At 46.6% G+C, this 18,796-nt stretch overlaps 1 protein-coding gene across 1 annotated transcript; it reads left to right on the forward strand.

Moving 5' to 3' along the window:
- Window positions 1-2,577: 2,577 nt before the first annotated feature.
- Window positions 2,578-17,749, forward strand: LOC133372523 (guanine nucleotide-binding protein subunit alpha-15-like). The gene is made up of 9 exons (XM_061601271.1): window positions 2,578-2,664; window positions 3,147-3,234; window positions 6,031-6,685; window positions 10,594-10,778; window positions 11,649-11,803; window positions 11,976-12,104; window positions 13,370-13,499; window positions 15,573-15,726; window positions 16,900-17,749. The coding sequence occupies exons 3-9, from the start codon at window positions 6,559-6,561 to the stop codon at window positions 17,139-17,141; spliced, it is 1,122 nt and encodes a 373-aa protein (XP_061457255.1). The 5' UTR covers window positions 2,578-2,664; window positions 3,147-3,234; window positions 6,031-6,558; the 3' UTR covers window positions 17,142-17,749.
- Window positions 17,750-18,796: the final 1,047 nt, after the last annotated feature.

Below are 18,796 nucleotides of genomic sequence, written 5' to 3' on the forward strand. Positions count from 1 at the left end.
AGCGTTCAGCACGCACCAAAAACAGGACAACGAAGGGGCCTGCTTAATGTCAATGGGCAAGGAGTTCCAAAGTGTAGGTGGAGCCACACTGAAGGATGGATTCCTTACCTGTGGAAAATGAATATTACATGGCGCTTGTCAGTTCTGCAGATCAAAGCCATTGAATGTATATATGGAGAGTGTGGATGGGGTTTAAAGCTGAATCTGTCCGATTCACACTTTCCAAAACAGTTTTAGAACTGAAACACTGGCATTCTTCCAAGATTTGCACTTACAGAATTTTGCAGTTCAGTTCTCCAAGTGAGCAATGTTTACCAGCATGCATACATTATGGGAAAATGTGCATCAAAATGACTTTCACCATAGAAAAATGCATTTTGTTAGAAGTTGCTTGCAAAAATGTGTATGTCGGTCAAAACTGCACACAAAAATGTGTGTGTTAGGAAAATTCACTCTGAAATGCTGAAGGACCTTGATGAGGATTTTTTTATTTTTTAAAAAATTACTGGATTGCTGCAGAAATGTGGAGAACTAAATTTAAGATTGGCAAAACAGCAAACCTGAAATGGATAAATTCTTTTAGGGTAAGGCGATCCTTCAAGTAAACTGGTCCCAAGCTGTTATGGGCTTTATATCCCAATAATAACAGCCCAGGAATAAATTGGCAGTCGGTGCAGATCTCTGTGCAGACGTGTACAGCTATGAGCACACTTGCCACCTACAGATTTCCATTGGCCACACCTTGAGGGACAATGAATTCATCTACCAATCAGTTGTGAAATCTGTCAAGTGAATAAAAAAAAGGCAGTGGAGCTGATCCCACCACGTTTTACAGTAAAAAGGGGCGGGATTTGACTAGTATCATGTTTTCAGAAGAGAGAGGTGGAGTGAAACAGCAGAATAAGCATGTCTATTCCCTAATATGCCGAAAGGGTTCTCATACCTGTCAGCAATCGCCTTGCAGCATTCTGCACTAAAGTTTCTAGACCAAGCCCCTCACAGTGTGTGTTGCAGTAATCCAATCATGAATCCGGATATTTGGATACAATCCTCAGTTTTCAACAGGATGGTTTGTACCAGCACCCTAGACCATCAGGGTTATTTAGTCAAAGGATATGAGATAATTGTTCATGGACATATACGGCAAAAAAATTAAGCTTTAGGCCTCATGAAGTTAAAAGCAGGTCTTGGATCTGTAACGGCTGCTGATCACTGCCTTAGGCAAAGTGGAATGTTTGAAGTGTGTTGACACGATAGTGGTTTTATAAAATTCTGAATGGCCTAGAGGAGAGTGGCTAGGTTTCCCACCCACCCCCAATTCCTCTGAAATTCCTACTGGAGGTGGACTGGATGAAACCGGCTGGCAAGAAGGTTCACGGCCGCAGAAAAATAAATGCTTTTCCAAGCAATGGGTCAATGGCAATGTTCTAAAGACAACTCGGATTGAAAACCTCCCTGAGTTAAAAAGGTGGGTGGTCAAAGTTTGTGACGCTTTTGCCAATGTTGTTCTCCAGAACCCGACTGCTTTCAGAGAGTAATGGATGGTATGGTGGCTCTGGGATTTTCCCCCCTCTGCACTGTTAAACCAGGAATGCGATTTCTCTAAACATTCAGAATTTCTTATAAACAATCCCGGGGTGCCGAGCAAACAGCACACCGAGGGACTGAGCAAAGCGGGCGCCCATTTCTCCATCTCCTTTTGAACAATAATATTTACCTTTGTCCTGTTCCTGCTACTGGTTGCTGGTCATATTTCTTGGGTGTGAGCCGGTTTGGGCCATGGAGGGGTTTTTGTCAGTTTCTTGGCAGGCGGTGAGGTTCCTTGTGTCTAATCCCTTGTGTGGAAAGAGCTTGTCTTCCTGTGGTTGCGCAAGTTGCCGTGACAAGGTGGTGTCTTTGTATCGAGCCAGTGGAAGAGCCCCAGCCAGAAAATGTCTGCTTGGTGGATTTGGAACATAGTTGATACTGAGGTCCCATCTGCACTACACATTTAAAGCAGTATTGTACCACTTTAACCAGGTGTGGCTTCCCCCAAAGACTCCTGGAAACTGTAGTTTGTGAACCGTGCTGAGAGTTGTTAGGCGACACCCTCTTCCCCTTACAGAGCTACAATTCCCAGAGTGGTTTCACAACTGAGTCTTCTTTCCCAGGGAACACTGGGAAGTGTAGTTCTGTGAGGGGTAGATGAGGCAGGTAAATGTATATGACAGTCCAAATCACAGACAAAAACGCGTAATATTGGGGAAAGATTGCTCTGCAAAAATGGTGTCAGGAGAAAGTTGCGCTTAAATGCTGATGAATTCGCATGAGGGCTTGTTAAAAAAAAAAAAGTAGAAAAACCACAAACTGATCTGGGGATGTGTCAAGGCAAACTGCAGAAGAGAAAAACTTGAATTGGGATCTTCACCAATACCTAACTCTGAATAGAGCTTAGTTGATCACAAGCCCCTGGTGTTTTTAACTTTGGGGTGCGTATATGTACGTGCAGTGAGCTTTTATTATTATTTTTCTTGCATTGTTTTTGATGTAACAGTTTGTGATTGTATCCTCTTCTTGTTTACCCTAAGCCACTCAGAACCCTGAGATGGCCTACCCATGCCATGGAAATGGACTGCCTTCAAGTCCATCCCGACTTATGGCGACCCTATGAATAGGGGTTTCAAGGTAAGCAGTATTCAGAGGGGGTTTCCCATGGCCTCCCTCTGAGGCGGAGAGGCAGCGACCGGCCCAAGGGCACCCAGGGAGCTTCAGGGCTGTGTGGGGATTCGAACCCTGGTCTCCCAGGTCGTAGTCCAACACCTTAACCACTATGCCACACTGCTCTCCACCCATACCATAAACAAATAAATTAAATCAACCACCACCCTTCCTGTTCTCTTGTATACAAGGGGCGTGGAGGGCATAGCAGGGGTGATGGTTTTGCAAGGTATCAAAAGAGGAAGAACTCTTTTTGTTAAAAAAAAAAAAAAAAAAACCACCCCAACAACAAATTATAATTTCCGTTTGCCTTTGTGAGCAAGAAAGATGAGGGAAGTTTGGTGGATTGGTACATCTCAGCCGCTTGGGTGAGCAAACAGGATGAGGCCTTTCTGGGCGGAGATTTACCCAAACGGAAGGTTCCCCTTGCAAATTTCTTTTTCTTTCAGTGCAAAGGATATAGTTTGTGCACCTCTCAAGATGGAGTATGACCTGATCCGTATTGCAATGGCGGCAGCGGTTCTGAAGATAAATTAGGTAGCCCCCCTTTTTTTAACCGTCCTCTCCGTGAACAAACTGAGCATCTGTGTTTAGCATCTCTGTGTTTTTTTAACACTTCTGGATTTGAGGTTCTCTTCCTCTTGTCTCCCTTTGTATACTGACCCTGATGATGTGTGTGTGTGTGTGTGTACGCTAGGTGCTGTTTGGAATATAAATGCAGCGCCACTCTGCACAGAAGACTTGCATCCGTGGGAGAATTGAAATTAGGAGCTATTCAGGACCTGCTCCTTGATTAGGGGTGGGAAATCCCTCAGTGTCGGTTTCTGCTCAGTTTTCTCGTAAAGAACTAAATTTGAGGTTGGGAAAACATTTCCATACCAGCCTGTGATTAAAAAAAAAAAAAACTCAGCAGGATTTTAGTACATGTTTCTCCTAATTATATGCATCTTTGTATGCAATGTCGACCAATGTTCACAGCTTTGCAAAGCAATTTCCCCTTTATAGAATGTATTGTTTTCGCTAACATTTCGCATTTGTACGCATGCTTTACCCTATTCTGGATGCGTCCCTTGGCTGGGTAACTGCCTTGCACAATTTGGAGAAGTGCAACGGCTGTGATTTGGAAGGAGGGCTGTGTCCCGCTTTGTGCAACGGTTTTGAAAAAATGCAGGTTTAGACAGGTCTGCCTAGAAACGTGAACTGTATCTTAACTTCTCCCGTCTATCCTTGGTCCTCTGCTCTTTTGTGACCATTTCCGGAGAGGTGGCTGGGTTGGCTTGTTGCCCTTTGGGGCTGGTGGGGCGGAAGGCAGGATGCCCCAACAGTAGGTGGGGCCTGTGCCAATGAGAGGCGGAGCCAACTCGTTCTAGTTTTGTCTCCGCCTCCCTGATGAGTTCTGCAAGGGGCAACACAGACTGAGGAGGACGAAGGTGACCTCTCCTCCCTTGGACTGGTTATAAGAAGGAAGGCAGACAAGTGGGGCCTGGCTGAGGGCAGACTGACGTTGGTGGGGAAGGGGGCATAGCTCAGTGGTTAGAACATCTTCCTTTGCATGCAAGAAGGTCCCACGTTGTCCCCAGTGGCATCTCCAAGTGGGGCTGGGGAAGGGCCCTGCCTGAAATCATGGAGAGCCACTGCCAGTCAGTGTAGGCACTATTATGCTAGATGGACCAATGGGTCTGACTCAAGATAAGGCAGCTTCCTCTGTGCGGGTAAATTTTTTCATACAGGTTCTTTCAAAAATGGCAGACGGCAAGCGCCTTCTTAAAAAGAGGCATAGCCCATTCGGCCACACGCAGGAGGAACAGTTTGGATGCCACCTCCCACCATCCCCCTAAGATAACCAGAGCGTGGACAAGTTACTTTTTTTGAACTACAACTCCCATCAGCCCCAGCCAGCATGGCCACTGGACTGGGCTGATAGGAGTTGTAGCTCAAAAGTAACTTTTCCAAGCTCTGAAGATAACGCCTCTGCTGCGATGCTTCCAAGGATCATCTGCAAAAAGGATGCTCCTTAGTTCAGATTTTTACCCAGAGGCAAGTTTAGATAGAGTTTCATCGCTAGATCCGTTGCCTAAAACGGTAAAACCCATCTAATTGATTATAACGTCTTTAGATGGATTGGAGCCTGACTAATAAAGGAACAGTCTCTCCGTTCTGGGGAAAGATTCAGGTTGGCAGGGAGGATATAAAGTCTGAGTTACCAAGTGCCTCCCCACCAAGAGATGTGAAGGGCCTGAAAACAATGGACCAGCCTCTGCCGGTTGGAGGAGATCATTCACAGCAGAACATGTGATTGAGAAAAGGCTTCTTACTCTGCTGAGCTGGGAAACGAGTTTCAATTAGGGTGACAGTGTTTAATCGATCAGGTTCGTTTATTGCAAAGCCTTATCGATGAAAAATGTCCCCAGATTTAATCGCACTCAGAATGGCCCTCCTATTTGGTATTGGTAATTATCGGAGGCTCAAACGATCACTAAATTTATTCTATGTCATTAGTATAAAGGGGGTTATTGCTAATTGTAAAAAATGTAACCTGTTTTTGTTACAGGTTGTACTTTTTTTAAAAAAAATCATTGTGTACTGCCAAGGTGCCAGAAAATATAAAATTGTACACAATGTTAGGAGTCCTGCAAAATATTTGCTGGAGGAATCTGCCCCTTTTGTCTGAATGAAATGAATCAATTAATTCGTTCGCTTAATGCGCTTGGGTTTTTTTCCTGATGATTTTATTGTGCTGAAAAAAGAGAAATGGTGTCAAGTGCAAAATTAATCAATCATCCGCATGTGTATGTACACATGAATAGAAGGGCTCTTAAAATCTGCCACTGTCAAGAACCATCTTAAGAGGCATGCTCTCTCCCGCAAAGGAAGAATGCCTCATTTTCTCACTTGGATACCTCCTGTGAAAAACGCCCTTGTTTTAAAAACAAAAGGACGTATACATTTCTTGCTTTGGAAATAGTGCTTCACCCACGTGTAAATTTAATGTAGATTAATCGAGCACAGCTTGCATGTTTCTTGCTTCAGAAATACTGGATTACTGTATCCACATGCAAATCTGATGGATAGATGAATCAACCCGAGCTTGACAGATGAATTAATCAACTTGAACTCAATAGATTAATCAACCTGAACTTATATGGTTAATCAGTTAATTTATCAAAAACACAGGTTGCTGTCCTAGTTCTAATTTTTCTTTGGTGAGAAAACCCCTGATGCGAATGAAAAAAGATATAAGTAGAATATGTGTGAAGAAATGAAAGTTAGCTGGGAGTAACGTTATTCATTTTCATCCTGAACATTTTTTCCTGTTACCTGAATGTGAAAAAGATTGAAGGCCTGATCTGAAGAGGACCCCTGATATCTTTTAAAAGCTCTTGGATCACCCGTGGACTTGGCGCTTGGGTGGTGAGCAGTTCCAGCAAAGGAATTTACAGTGTGTGGGTGTGGCTCATACTGCTGCCCATGGTCAGGAACACTTCTAGAAAACGGTCCATGTCTCTGCTGTTGGCCAAAGAATCCCTTCCTCTTCCCCTTGGACACCAGCTGTTTATGCAAGGGACATATTATTATGCCTGCAGGATCCCTAATGTTGCCAACCTTGGATCTAACTATGCTTCTGTGATCAACCCTCTGGATTCCTTATTCTGTTGAAACTTGATCTCAAGCCAGCTTTTGGAGGGCCCCTCCTCTTTCTCCCAGGGAGGGCCAAACACTTAACTTGGACTTGGGCATTCTTGACACTTTTTTTTCCTTTTTACCAATCCTTCTGCCTTTAGAAAAAATACATGCTTTTCATCCGTTTTATTTTTTGCCTGATTCTGGTGGGAGGGGGCTCTCCTTTCCTGTCCTGTCACCATGGTCTGGTGTGTCTGCTTTCTGTCCGAAGAAGAGAAAAATGCCATTGCAATCGATAAAGAAATAAACCGGCTTCTTCAGGAGCAGAAGAAGCGGGATCGATGGGAATTGAAGCTGCTTTTGCTGGGTGAGCGAATTTGCTTCTTATAACCTGGAACGGAGTTCTGGCAAGGAGTTGTGTGTCAGGAAGGAGAGGTCTGAGGCTTGGGTGATGGGCTCTGAGCACAAATGTTTTCCATTCTAACGAGCGTAGAAAGGATACCTTCCCTTCCACTTCTTCCCAGCTTTATTGATCGTGCCCTGTGTATAATCATTCCCCGTGAGTCCCTAAAGCTATCTGTAAACCAGCTTTTTTACTTAAGGTATTCGACGGTCATTCTACTCAGAGTAGACCCGTTGAAATTAAAGGACATGGCTGACTTTGGTTCAGTAATTTCAGTGGGATCTACTCCTGAGTAGACTTTAGTTGGCTGCAGCTCAACACATATACACACAAACCAGGGCTGCAGCGCTGAATTGATTTATCTCTGATTATTTATTATTTATTTATTAGATTTATATTTATCTAGAGAGCCAGTGTGGCGTAGTGGTTAAGAGTGTTGGGCTACGACCTGGGAGACCAGGGTTCGAATCCCCACACAGCCACGAAGCTCACTGGGTGACCTTGGGCCAGTCACTGCCTCTCAGCCTCAGAGGAAGGCAGTGGTAAAACCACCTCTGAATACTGCTTGCTGTGCCATAAGTCAGGATCAATTTGAAGGCAATCCATTTCCATTTTAATATCTGTCCGTCTGTCGTCCGTCTGTCGTCCGTCTGTCGTCCGTCTGTCGTCCGTCTGTCGTCCGTCTGTCGTCCGTCTGTCGTCCGTCTGTCGTCCGTCTGTCGTCCGTCTGTCGTCCGTCTGTCGTCCGTCTGTCGTCCGTCTGTCGTCCGTCTGTCGTCCGTCTGTCGTCCGTCTGTCGTCCGTCTGTCGTCCGTCTGTCGTCCGTCTGTCGTCCGTCTGTCGTCCGTCTGTCGTCCGTCTGTCGTCCGTCTGTCGTCCGTCTGTCGTCCGTCTGTCGTCCGTCTGTCGTCCGTCTGTCGTCCGTCTGTCGTCCGTCTATCTAATCACACAAACTAGGGCTGCTGCGCTGCATTGATTTATCTCTTACTATTTATTATTTATTTATTGGATTTATATCCTGCCCTTCCTCCCAGCAGGAGCCCAAGGTGGCAAACAAAATTGTTAGAAACACTTTTTTACGTATTAATAAAATACGAATATCACAATTTTGATTCTTCTTTTTTAAGCAACCTTTTTCTTTGTTCAGCCCAAAAGCACCCCAACTATTTGGGCATCAATTTTGTAAAAAAAAAAAAAAGCATTTTAAATACAATGGGTGGTGTCCACTGAAGTGCAACATCTGAAGAGAAATTGCATTTCTGATCTGTGCATGAGCTTGGAAGGTGTGGAGACTGGCCTTGGTTAGTTTAAAAATGCAGGCTGAAGGAAATCCTCCTCTGTCCTTAGCTATGATGCATTTTTTAAAAATGGTGAAAATACGCTGCTTTGTAAATTTTATTCTTAGCCCATAGGCAAATTTCATGCATAGATTAATCATTGAAAGCTCTGGAGACTTGGGCTGCAATCCAATACACACTTACGTGGAGTAAGTCCCATTGAACCCAGTTGAACTTACTTCTGAGTAGACATGTATTGAATTGCAGCTTCAATCCTAATAGGAAAGTGTGAAAAAACTGGGCATCTTTAGCCTGGAGAAGAGACAATTAAATATTAGGTAGAACCCTCCGATGGTATGAGCTATTATACAGTGAGACAGGCTGCCATAGAAAGTGGTGACTTCTCCTTTGGTTTTTGAACAGAGATTGTATGGCCCAACCTATCAGGGAAACTGTAGCGGTTGACTACCTGGCCTTGGCAAAGGATTGGACTAGATGACCTTTGAACTCTAATCCTATGAGTTCATAGACTCATCATTGCTTTAGGATTTTTTTAGTTGGGTTGCAGTCCTAATATAAACAGACGGAAAGGTGTGCGCAATTTTGCAGTTGTGGGCATTTTTTTTTTAAAGTTCAATGCCTTGTGGTCTTCTACTATCACTCAGGGCACACAGCGCACTAGTTTCACAGGTGTCGCACACACAGTGTATTTGTGACCAAGCTCTGGTTCACCACTTCCTGGTGCCAGCCTCATCTTTTCTTAGGTCTTGTTTCCTGATTGAGAGCCAGTGTGACGTAGTGGTTAGAGTGTTCTCATTTAAACATCTGAGAAGCTGGAATGTTCCTAAACATTCCATACCACCCCAGTAGCTGAGCCAGTGGCTTTATGTTGTTTAAGGGGTTTACATTACACTTTTGAGAAAATCCTCTGTACAAAGTGGCTGCAGATTTACAGAGAGGGTTCTAACCAGCGTGAGACCAGGGTAGATGCACTGAAATGAACGGGCATGCCTCACTTAGGGTCAATTCATTTCAGTGGGTCTACTCTGACTTAGTTGCTTACACCCTATGGTCAATGACAATAAGGTCACCGGCATAAAACGAGGATCTTAAAGATATAACTCACGTAACTGTTTTCATCCATAAAAAGGTTTTGTTTAAAAAAAACTTTAAAAGCACGAGAGTATAACCAAGCCATTGTTGTTGAGGTTTTGAGGCCCGTGCGTTTACTCAGCCCCCGCCTCTTACGAAGACTTTATCTGGTTTAGATATATAGGAAGCGGCCTTATACCACTCACCGGCATGGAGAACCTGCGCCTCTTTTTGGCTGCTAATGCCAGCCATTTTGTGCTGGCATCCACGGTGTGTTTGTCCATATACGAGTACTGGCACCTCATTTTTCTACCGAGAAAGCACTGCCTAGTCGTGTCAGGTTGAAAGCAACCAGCATTTCTCTTCATTTTCCTTTTTTCTCTTCTCTCGTCTGTTTCTTTGTTTGGAAACTAACTAGCTCCTTCTTTAAATCCCAGATACTCAACTGCACAAAAACTTATTTCACACGGCACAGACTTTTTTTTTTTGACACTGCACAAAATGTGTCTAGCTGCGCATTGGAATAAACTTTGATCCTCTGCTGGACGTCCCTGCAAGTCCCCAAATGGGCACCGGCTTTCAAAGCCTGCAAGACTTCATCGGGGAAGCCATGCTGGCCTCCCTACACCTGACATCGTACATGCTCCTTGGAAGCCTCACTTTAATAATAATAATAAAAATGGAAATGGGCTGCCTTCAAGTCAATCCTGACTTATGGCGACCCTACGAATAGGGATTTCATGGTCAGCGGTATTCAGAGGGGGTTTCCCATTGCCTCCCTCTATGGCTAGTCCTCCCCAGCTGGCTAGGGCCTGCTCAGCTTGCCAGAGCTGCACGAGCCAGCCCCTTCCTTGTCCGCAACGGCCAGCTAGGGGGCAACTGGGCTCCTGGGGACTCTGCAGCTTGCCCACGGCTTCACAGGTGGCAGGGCACGTCACCCCTGAGCCACTCCCTGTGGAGTGATCTTTAGCTGGCCTGCCTTGACACCCAGGAGACATGAGCGGGGATGTGAACTCACAGACTCTGGACTTCCAGCCAGGCTCTCGTCCTCACTGTGCTAGACCAGCTGTAATAACGATAGTAACAATATCCTCACTAAACCCTGTTTTTCTCTTAAAGTTTGGATGCCATTTTTCCCAGGTGCCTAGAAATTGTTGCAAGCAACTTTTCCCCAACAGTTAAAAAAGGCTGCCTTGCCTAGAGGAAAAAAATGGTTGATTTGCCAGGAACGGAAGAAAGGAAGGCTTCTCCTCGCCGCCACTGTAAGGGCCATAGCTCAGTGGAGGAGCCCTTGCTTTGCATGCAGAAGGTCCCAAGTTCGATCCTCAGTGGCACCTCTAGGTAGGGTTGGGAGAGACTCCCTGCCTGAAACTCCTGCTGCCAGTCAGTGTAGATAATACTGATCTAAATGAAGCAAGAGTCTGGCTCAATAAAAGGCAGCTTCTGATGTTCCTTAAAAGAAAAAAGGATTGTGTGTTTTCCTCTCCTACGTGGCCCCTCTAGGTACCGGGGAAAGTGGTAAAAGCACCTTCATCAAACAGATGCGGATAATCCACGGGTTGGGCTATACAGAAGAGGACCGGAAAGGATTTGCCAAGGTGGTTTATCAGAACATCTTCACAGCTATCCAGGCCATGATCAAAGCCATGGAGGCCCTCCAGATTTCTTACGCCCAGCCGGAAAATGCGGTGAGTAACGCGGCCACATCAGAAGAGCCCCACGAGATCTCTGGCCAGCGTCTCCATCTCGCTCAGGTTCCTGTTTCTGAGAGTAGCCAATCCAAGAAGCCCACAAGCAGGGTGCAGAGGCAACAGCCCCCCCCCAAAGCTACTTTGCCCTCCGTCATATTTGTTTATAAAATTATTTCTCTACCCACCTCTCGCGAAAAATCAGGGAGGTGTGCAGCAACATGAACCCATTTAGAAGCAATGCAGACCGATGGTTAAAATCACTGGCTGCTCAGAGCAACGATGGCACAATTTTAAACAGCTGCATTGGCCTGCTGGCACAAAAATATCTTCAGAGGTAGACTGTTCCAGAGCATGGAGGTTCTATTGAGTAATGATGGCTCTTAGCACAGGATAGAGCTGTCTTCTGTCAATTTATGTAAGAGAATGAAGTTGATGATGAACTAGAAGTCGCTACCCCGGAAGGAATGTTGTTTGTCTTCAGTTCACGCAGCAAAGCTGGGAACGACTTTTGCGTGGTGTTTAGAGATTTTGGAACCAGTTCAGTTAAACTGGATATATCCCACTAACTTCAACTCAGAGCAGACTCACTGAAATGAATGGACGTAAAGTAGTCATGTCCATGTATCTGAATGGATCTACTCTGAGTATGGCTGATGCTGCACACAATACATAGATGTTTGTCCTCACCTGTAGCTTTTATGTGTGTGAATTTCAACGGATAGTTGTGTCAGTTCTCGTATCATTTTGGAAAGTGTGGATTTGCTCAATATGGCTTTAAATGCGAACCCTCATCAAATTTTCCCCCATCCTTAGTTGCAATAAAATCCAAGTCAAAACCAAATAATGATGTCTTATGTCCACTTCTAGCAAAACGCCCAGATGCTCATGGGTGTCGATGCTTACAAAACAACGGTGATGGATGCGTGCCATGCGAGGATGATCAAAAGCTTGTGGAAAGATGCCGGGATCCGAATTTGCTACCGGAGGCGAAGGGAGTACCATTTGCTGGATTCCACTTCCTAGTGAGCACATTCGCTTTTCCTGCTTAGGGATGGACAAATCTCTCTTATTTCTGGGCTGTGGGTTGCATCCCGAACGGAGGGCTGATTCTCAGCGATGGGGACAAGCAGTGAAGGGAGCCCTTTCTCAGTTTGCTCACGGCAATGTTGGTGGTTCTGGTGACTTGTCTTTCAGTTTCCTCGCCAATCTGGATCGCATTGCAGGGGAAGGATATGTGCCCAGCGCGCAGGACATCTTGAGGACCCGTGTGCCAACAACGGGCATTAACGAGTACTGCTTTTCAATGCAGAAGGTGACGCTGAGGTGAGCGGTGTTAGGAAAGGGACCTCATTTCATGCAACCTTCAGCATTGTCTGGTTCCCCATCATTGGAGACTGGCGCCTCTATATCAGCAGGGCAGCTAATCTGCTCTGGGTTTTACTTGGCACTTTCAAGGAACTGTCCAAGGTGCTGAATTTATTTTTGGACAGTTCCGTGAAAGTTAGGATTAAAACCTGGAGTGGATTGACTATCCCACTGACATCAGAGCCACCGATCTTCACTGTTATTACTGGTGCACCCTTATATATATATATATGTGTGTGTGTGCGTGAGTGAGCTTCCTTATTGTACCTTCCTGTGAAACTGTCGATATGCTGACCACCTAGCAAGCAGGAGAGTGAGTGAGGGGGGGTCAAAAAAAATTCCCATCATGCCTCACTAGTTATGCCAACTCCTTAGTCCATAGATATGCCATGGGCAACTGTCTGAACTCTAAATAGAGCAGGGGATTATCAGTGTTGGCCACTTGCTTATGGAATTCAATCCCAACTGAGATCAGGCAAGCGCCATCACTTGTTAATATTCCAAAGGCCTTAAAAGACTCTTTCCCTCCCCCCATCATGGCCTTTGGGGTCTAATCTGGAATATAATATTGATGTTGGCCTCCATAGTTAGATGAGATGTGTATTTTTAGGACCCACTAGAGAGGTGAAGGCCTGGGGGGGGACAGAAAAATTAGGGGGGAAATGCTGCTTCCCCCCCCCTTTGAATGTTCTGGGTTTTTTCCAGGTCTTCACATGTCTAGGAACCACCCTCTTTTTGTTGAAAATCACCCCTAGGATCTTAGAGTGAAGGATGGGTAATAATTATTATAGCTTTTGGGTGAATAGTGGCTTGTATTTTTTGGATGAAGCCTGGTATTTTAAATGGTTTCATGGCTGGATTTTTGTGGACATGTATACGGTCTGCTTTGGGTGACAATTACGCCTAAAAATGAATGCTCTAAAAACCTTGGGTTGCATCTGACTACGTGATACTCAGAGTAGAACCATTTAAATCAATGGATTACAAGTCTAAATCCATCAGTTTCACTGAGTCTATCCTGAGTAGTGTATAGTTGAATACAACTTCTATTAAATAATTTTTTTAAAAAATCCAGTCCCTCCTTAGGTCAATTTATTCTTGCTCTGTTTCATTTATTCGGGGAGGGGGCGTGTTCCTTCATGCATCCTTCAACCCAGCAGCGTGAACATTTTGCAGCTGCCTTGAAACCGCAAACATGGTCTCCCTTTCCTGACTTTGCGCAGGATTGTTGACGTTGGAGGGCAGAGGTCAGAACGCCGCAAATGGATCCACTGTTTTGAAAACGTGATTGCCCTCATCTATTTGGCTTCCCTCAGTGAATACGACCAATTTCTGGAAGAGAGCAGTAGTGAAGTAAGGCCTGCTTTTTTTCTTTTTTTAAACAAGTGTACATTTCCGTGTGTGCTAAAGTGGAATTTTAGGAACCTCAGAGGAACTGGATCAGGCCAGTGAGTCCGGCGTCACGGGGTTCCAAAGCAACTCCCCTCTGAGGAACGGTTCCAGCATTTGCGGCTTTTTAGTTTAGGGAACAAGAGATGGATTGACTCCATCAAGGAAGCCACAGACCTGAACTTACAAGATCTGAACAGGGTGGTTTACGACAGATGCTCGTGGAGGTCGCTGATTCATGGGGTTCCCATAAGTTGTAATCGACTTCAAGGCACATAACAACAACAACAAAATATGCTCTGGGTGGGGCTTTCATCACTAGAAGCTAAAATGATGAAACTAAGGTTATCATACTTTGGACACATCATGAGAAGACACAATTCACTAGAAAAGACAATAATCCTGGTAAAAACAGAAGGGAGGAGAAAAAGAGGAAGGCCAAACAAGAGGTGGATTGGCTCCATAAAGGAAGCCACAACCTGAACTTAAAGATCTGAACAGGGTGGTTCATGACAGATGCTCTTGGAGGTCGCTGATCCGTAGGGTTGCCATAAGTCATAATCGACTTGAAGGCACATAAAAACAACAGTTTAGGGAAAAGGCAATTCAGAGGTGACATGATAGAAGTGCATAAAATGATGCATGGCATGGAGAAAACGGATAGAGATTTTTCCCCCCTTCCCTCTCTCTTAACATACAAATCCTGTGGGCCTCCAATGAAGCTGAATGTTGGAAGATTCAGGGGAGACAAAAAGTAGGACCTTCTTCCCACACAGTTAAACTGTGGAACTCACTCCCACAAGAGGCAGTGACGGCCACCAATTTGGATGGCTTTAGAAGAGGATTAGGCAAATTCGCGGAGGAGAAGGCTATTAAAGGCCTCCGTAGTTGCTTCCGAAAAGCAGGAAACTGCACTTGCGCTCAGGTCCTGCTTTTCCCGGAAGAGGCATCTGGTTGGCCGCTGTGAGCACAGGATGGTGGTGCAGATGGGCTTTTGGGCTGGGCTGCTCTGCTGTTCTAGGGCTCTGTTCAACGTGCAGGCTGTGCAAATTGGATGAGCATCCCCAGGAGGCAAGCCAAGCCGCACAAAGGTCGACTACGCCTGCCGTTTCTGAAACGGTTTTAAAGAGGACTTCAGCTCCCTCGTGTGGGTAGCTGCTGCTGCTGCTGCTGTGACTTCGCAATGGTCGGCCCTCACAGCCCGAGCGCAGGAAATGGAGGGGATGACGATATGGAAGGTGGCCTCCCAAGTGGGCTAGTCTTCCCTCCCCTTCAGGAAAAGAAAATCATCAAACCAAAAATAAACCCAGCTGGGTTCGGTTTTGATGTCTGGTTCCCGCAGCGTCTCACACTCCTTTGGGGGGGGGGAGGCATTTCCTTCCCCCCCTTTTCTTATCAGGGTTCATTCCCTTTCCCCCAAGTTAAGAAGGGAGGGGAGGAAATGAACAGAGCTGTGTGCCCCCACCGCCTGCAAAGGACATCACATTATTATTGCATTTATATACCGCCCCATAGCTGAAGCTCTCTGGGTGGTTTACAACATCTTAGTCACGGTCCCCTCGAGCAGAACCTTCTTTGCATGCAGAAGGTCCCAGGTTCAATCCTCCACATCTCCAGGTAGGGCTGGGAATGTCCCCTGCCTGCAACCCTGGAGACACCACTGCCAGTCAGTGTCAACAATACTGAGCTAGGTTGGACCCACAGGGGTCTGGCTCCATATCGAACAGCTTCTTACATTTCTACTTAATGGTCGCTGGATCAGTAAACACATCTGGTTCGGTACCGCTCTGTTTAAACCAGGCCTTTGTTCAGAACCATGAGGACTAGAATCTTTATTTTTAGGGGAAGTGCCATAGCTCAGTGGTGGAGCATTTACTTTGCATGCAGGTTCGACCCCCGAGATCTCCAGGCAGGGCTGCGAATGTCCCTTGCCTGAAACCCTGGAGAGCTGCTGCCAGTCAGTGTGGACAATACTGAGCTAGATGGACCTCAGTTTAAGATAGCTTCCTATGTTCCTACATTTTTCCTTTGTGTTAGAATCGGATGAGGGAGAGCCTTGACCTCTTCAGGACCATCCTGGAGCTTCCCTGGTTCTGGAGCACCTCTATCATCCTCTTCCTCAACAAAGTGGACATCTTGGAAGAGAAGATTGTGAGCTCAGACCTGGCTGCTTACTTCCCAAATTTTCCAGGTAACATCCCAAGCCAACTGGCATGGAGTAGCTCAGATAAAGACCTGAGAGGCTGGGATTCAGTCCCCACCTAGCTGTAATGCCCACTGGTGACCTGGGGTTGGCCGCTATCTCTCAACCTAGCCCTACCTCACAAGGCTGTTGTGTGGATTTTTGGTTGCATTAATGAAGGGAACGGGTTGGAACTGGGCTATTGATTAGATGAAGCTAGTTTCCACTTCAGTTAGTAGGACTCAAGCTAAGCTAGGACCAACTAGTGCCATTGATAGAATGGGACATAGAATGTTTTAAGCTTGTGTTTTGGAATGTTTTTAACTTTTTCGAATGCTTCTCTTGTTCTTGCTAAATGGTTTTGATTTGGTTTGCTGCCCTGTGCTCCTTCGGGATATAAATTCAGTAAATATTGATGATAATAATAATAATAGATTTCTGAGGAACTCTCCAACTAACTTAGCCTGAATCTAACCCACAGTTTCCAATTCGGAGGAAGTAAACTTCTTCCCAGAGTAATGTGCCCATTTCTGGGCAGAATGTTCTACCACTGAGTCACAGCCCTTCCCTGTAGAATATTGGAAAAGAGTCTCCTGTCGCATCATCCATTCCACACCATTCCTTGAAAGCACTCTTATGCAGCTCTAACAGTCACGGAGAATTCCGGGAAGTGCAGTTGCTTAAGGGTGTTGGGCCACTGCAGTTTGTTCAGGTCAGCACCCTTACCAAACTACAGTTCCCAGGATTCTTGGGGTGGGGGGAGTCATGACTGTTCAAGTGGTAAAGAGGGTGCTTTAGGTTTATGGTGTGGATGTTACCTCTTTGTGGGTAGCAACTGGTGGTTCCATCTCTGAGCTTTCAAGGAGTTGTCCAAGGTGCTGAAATAGGCAGACCCTTGAAAGTCCCAACTAAAACCTGGAGTGGATTTCACTGCCCCGCTGACATGGAGCCAGCCAGCCTCTCTGCTTAATTAGACTCCCTGGTCGTTCTGGATTGCCAAATGGGCCTGGGCTGACTACATGGACAGCAGGGGGCACAGGACACGGGGATGTTTGGGGGCAGAGGCTAGCTGGTGAAAGGCACTCCTAGCCAGTGAGGCTACCTGAGCCTCAAGTGACAAAGACAGACCTGCCCCCCCAAGCTATGCACTTTCAGAGGGCTGTTTCACTTGTCCATTTCCAGGCCCCAAGCAGGACGTTCACGCTGCCAAAGAGTTCATTCTCGAAATGTACAGGGACATCTTCAGGCAGTTCCTGGTCTCCGATGGCAACTCTAGTGTGGGGCCTTCCGGAGAGGTCTGCAGGCCCCGGATCCTTTACCCTCACTACACCTGCGCCACGGACACGCAGAACATCTGCACGGTCTTTGAGGACATCAAGGACGCAGTCCTGGCCGCCTACCTGGATGAGTTCAACCTGGTTTAAAGGGATTTGGGGGGGCCCAGAAGAGGCTGGACTGATCCACCCATTCCCCTTCGAGGCTTTTTGGGAAACTGGCAGCTGTGTTGATGCCCGTTTCAAAATGCTGTAAGCGGCGAGATCTTTCCTTAACCCTTGGGGGTCCTCGATGCGCGGATGGGCCTGTCTTTTGGAGACCTGTCCACCAAGGAAAAGCTCCAGGGCTGCAACAAATAGGACACGGCTCTGTCGGAAGGGATTTCAAAGTTGCACCCTCCCTGGCCTTGACATGACGCTGTCCCAGAATGCACTGTGGGAACAGAGGGCAAGCCGTGGAGTCTTGCCTCCGAATTGGTCTCATGGCTTCGCTGGGGCTGGGGCTGCGAGTTGCAGCCAGAAGGTCCACAGGCCTCGTTCTGGCTCCTTCTCAGCCTCTGTCCACAGCTCTGAAACTTTGCTTCTAATCAAACTTTGGCCCGTAGAGCCCCAGTGGTTCACGAGCTTCATTCAGGTGGTCCGGGGCATGGGCCACGTTAGATCTTCATATAGATCTTTGATTTTTTTCTTTTATATATATATATATATTGCATTTAATTGTATTACGGTCTGAAGTCCCTAAAAATGCCGTGTTACAGGAGCAAAGCAGCAATAAAAATGCAATTGAGAAGCGTACAGCATCGGGTGCCTTGCAATGGCTGCAACACAGGCAGGAATATCACGAAGTGGCCCTTCAAGACCCTCAGCAATCTTCAAGGTGTATTTGGGAGCGACGGTGCTAATCCGCTGCTGGGATCGGTCCATTCCCACACTTAACAAATGGTTGCAGTGGCGCTGCTACGCCCAGACAAGGGGGCACAGGGCCTGGGGGGCGGGGAAATGAGCAGCAGCCCTTTGCAATTCCTTTCCTATCTTCTTTTTCCCCTCTAAAAAGCACAGAGTGGAGCGTGATGCTGGAGTTTGAACAAAACTCCAGAGCGGGAGTTGGGGAACCTTTCTCTGCTCAAGGGCCATATCCCTTTCTAGGCAGCCTTCCAGGGGGCCGCATGCCAGTGGTGGGTGGAGCCAGAGGCAAAAGTGTGCGGAGCCATGGATGTGTAAAATTTACTTTAGTACAGTAGGCTTGTTTCTCCACCCATCCTCTATCCTACATCCAGGGAAGCCTTCTGAGGTATCGAGGACAGGGCAAAAACACTGAAGGGGGGTGCAAGGCAGGGCCAGTGAAGGGTGTGGCCTGGGCAGAGATCTGAGGGCCAGGTGGAGAGGGCCAGATAGCTGCATTGGGCCCACCAAGCCTGGGATCCCCACCCTTGCTCCAGACGGTTGCCCCCAGCATCACTGATGCTCATGTAGGCCAAGAGGCACTCTGGGAACTGCTTGGAGCTTTGCTGTGGCGGCGGCACACCTATCCTGCACAATGCTAAGAATAGAAAAGTTGTGAGTATTGCTGTCATTGCTGCTGCCTTGCAGGGACTGCTGTCCTTAATGCTGCCTGCTGGGTAAGGATGTGGGGGGGGGGAGGCGGTGGTGAAGGGGAAGAGATCTGGAGATGGAGACCGACCAGGTCAGGCTAGTGGCAGCAGGGGAGGTAATGAATGGGTGTTGTCAACCTCTCTGAGGACTGCTTTTGAAAACAGAAAGGGATCCATTCATTCCTTTCCCTGTTGCCTGGTATAGAAATGGTA

Source organism: Rhineura floridana, chromosome 18 (assembly GCF_030035675.1).
Source record: "Rhineura floridana isolate rRhiFlo1 chromosome 18, rRhiFlo1.hap2, whole genome shotgun sequence".
In the NCBI taxonomy this organism is placed as follows: Eukaryota; Metazoa; Chordata; class Lepidosauria; order Squamata; family Rhineuridae; genus Rhineura; species Rhineura floridana.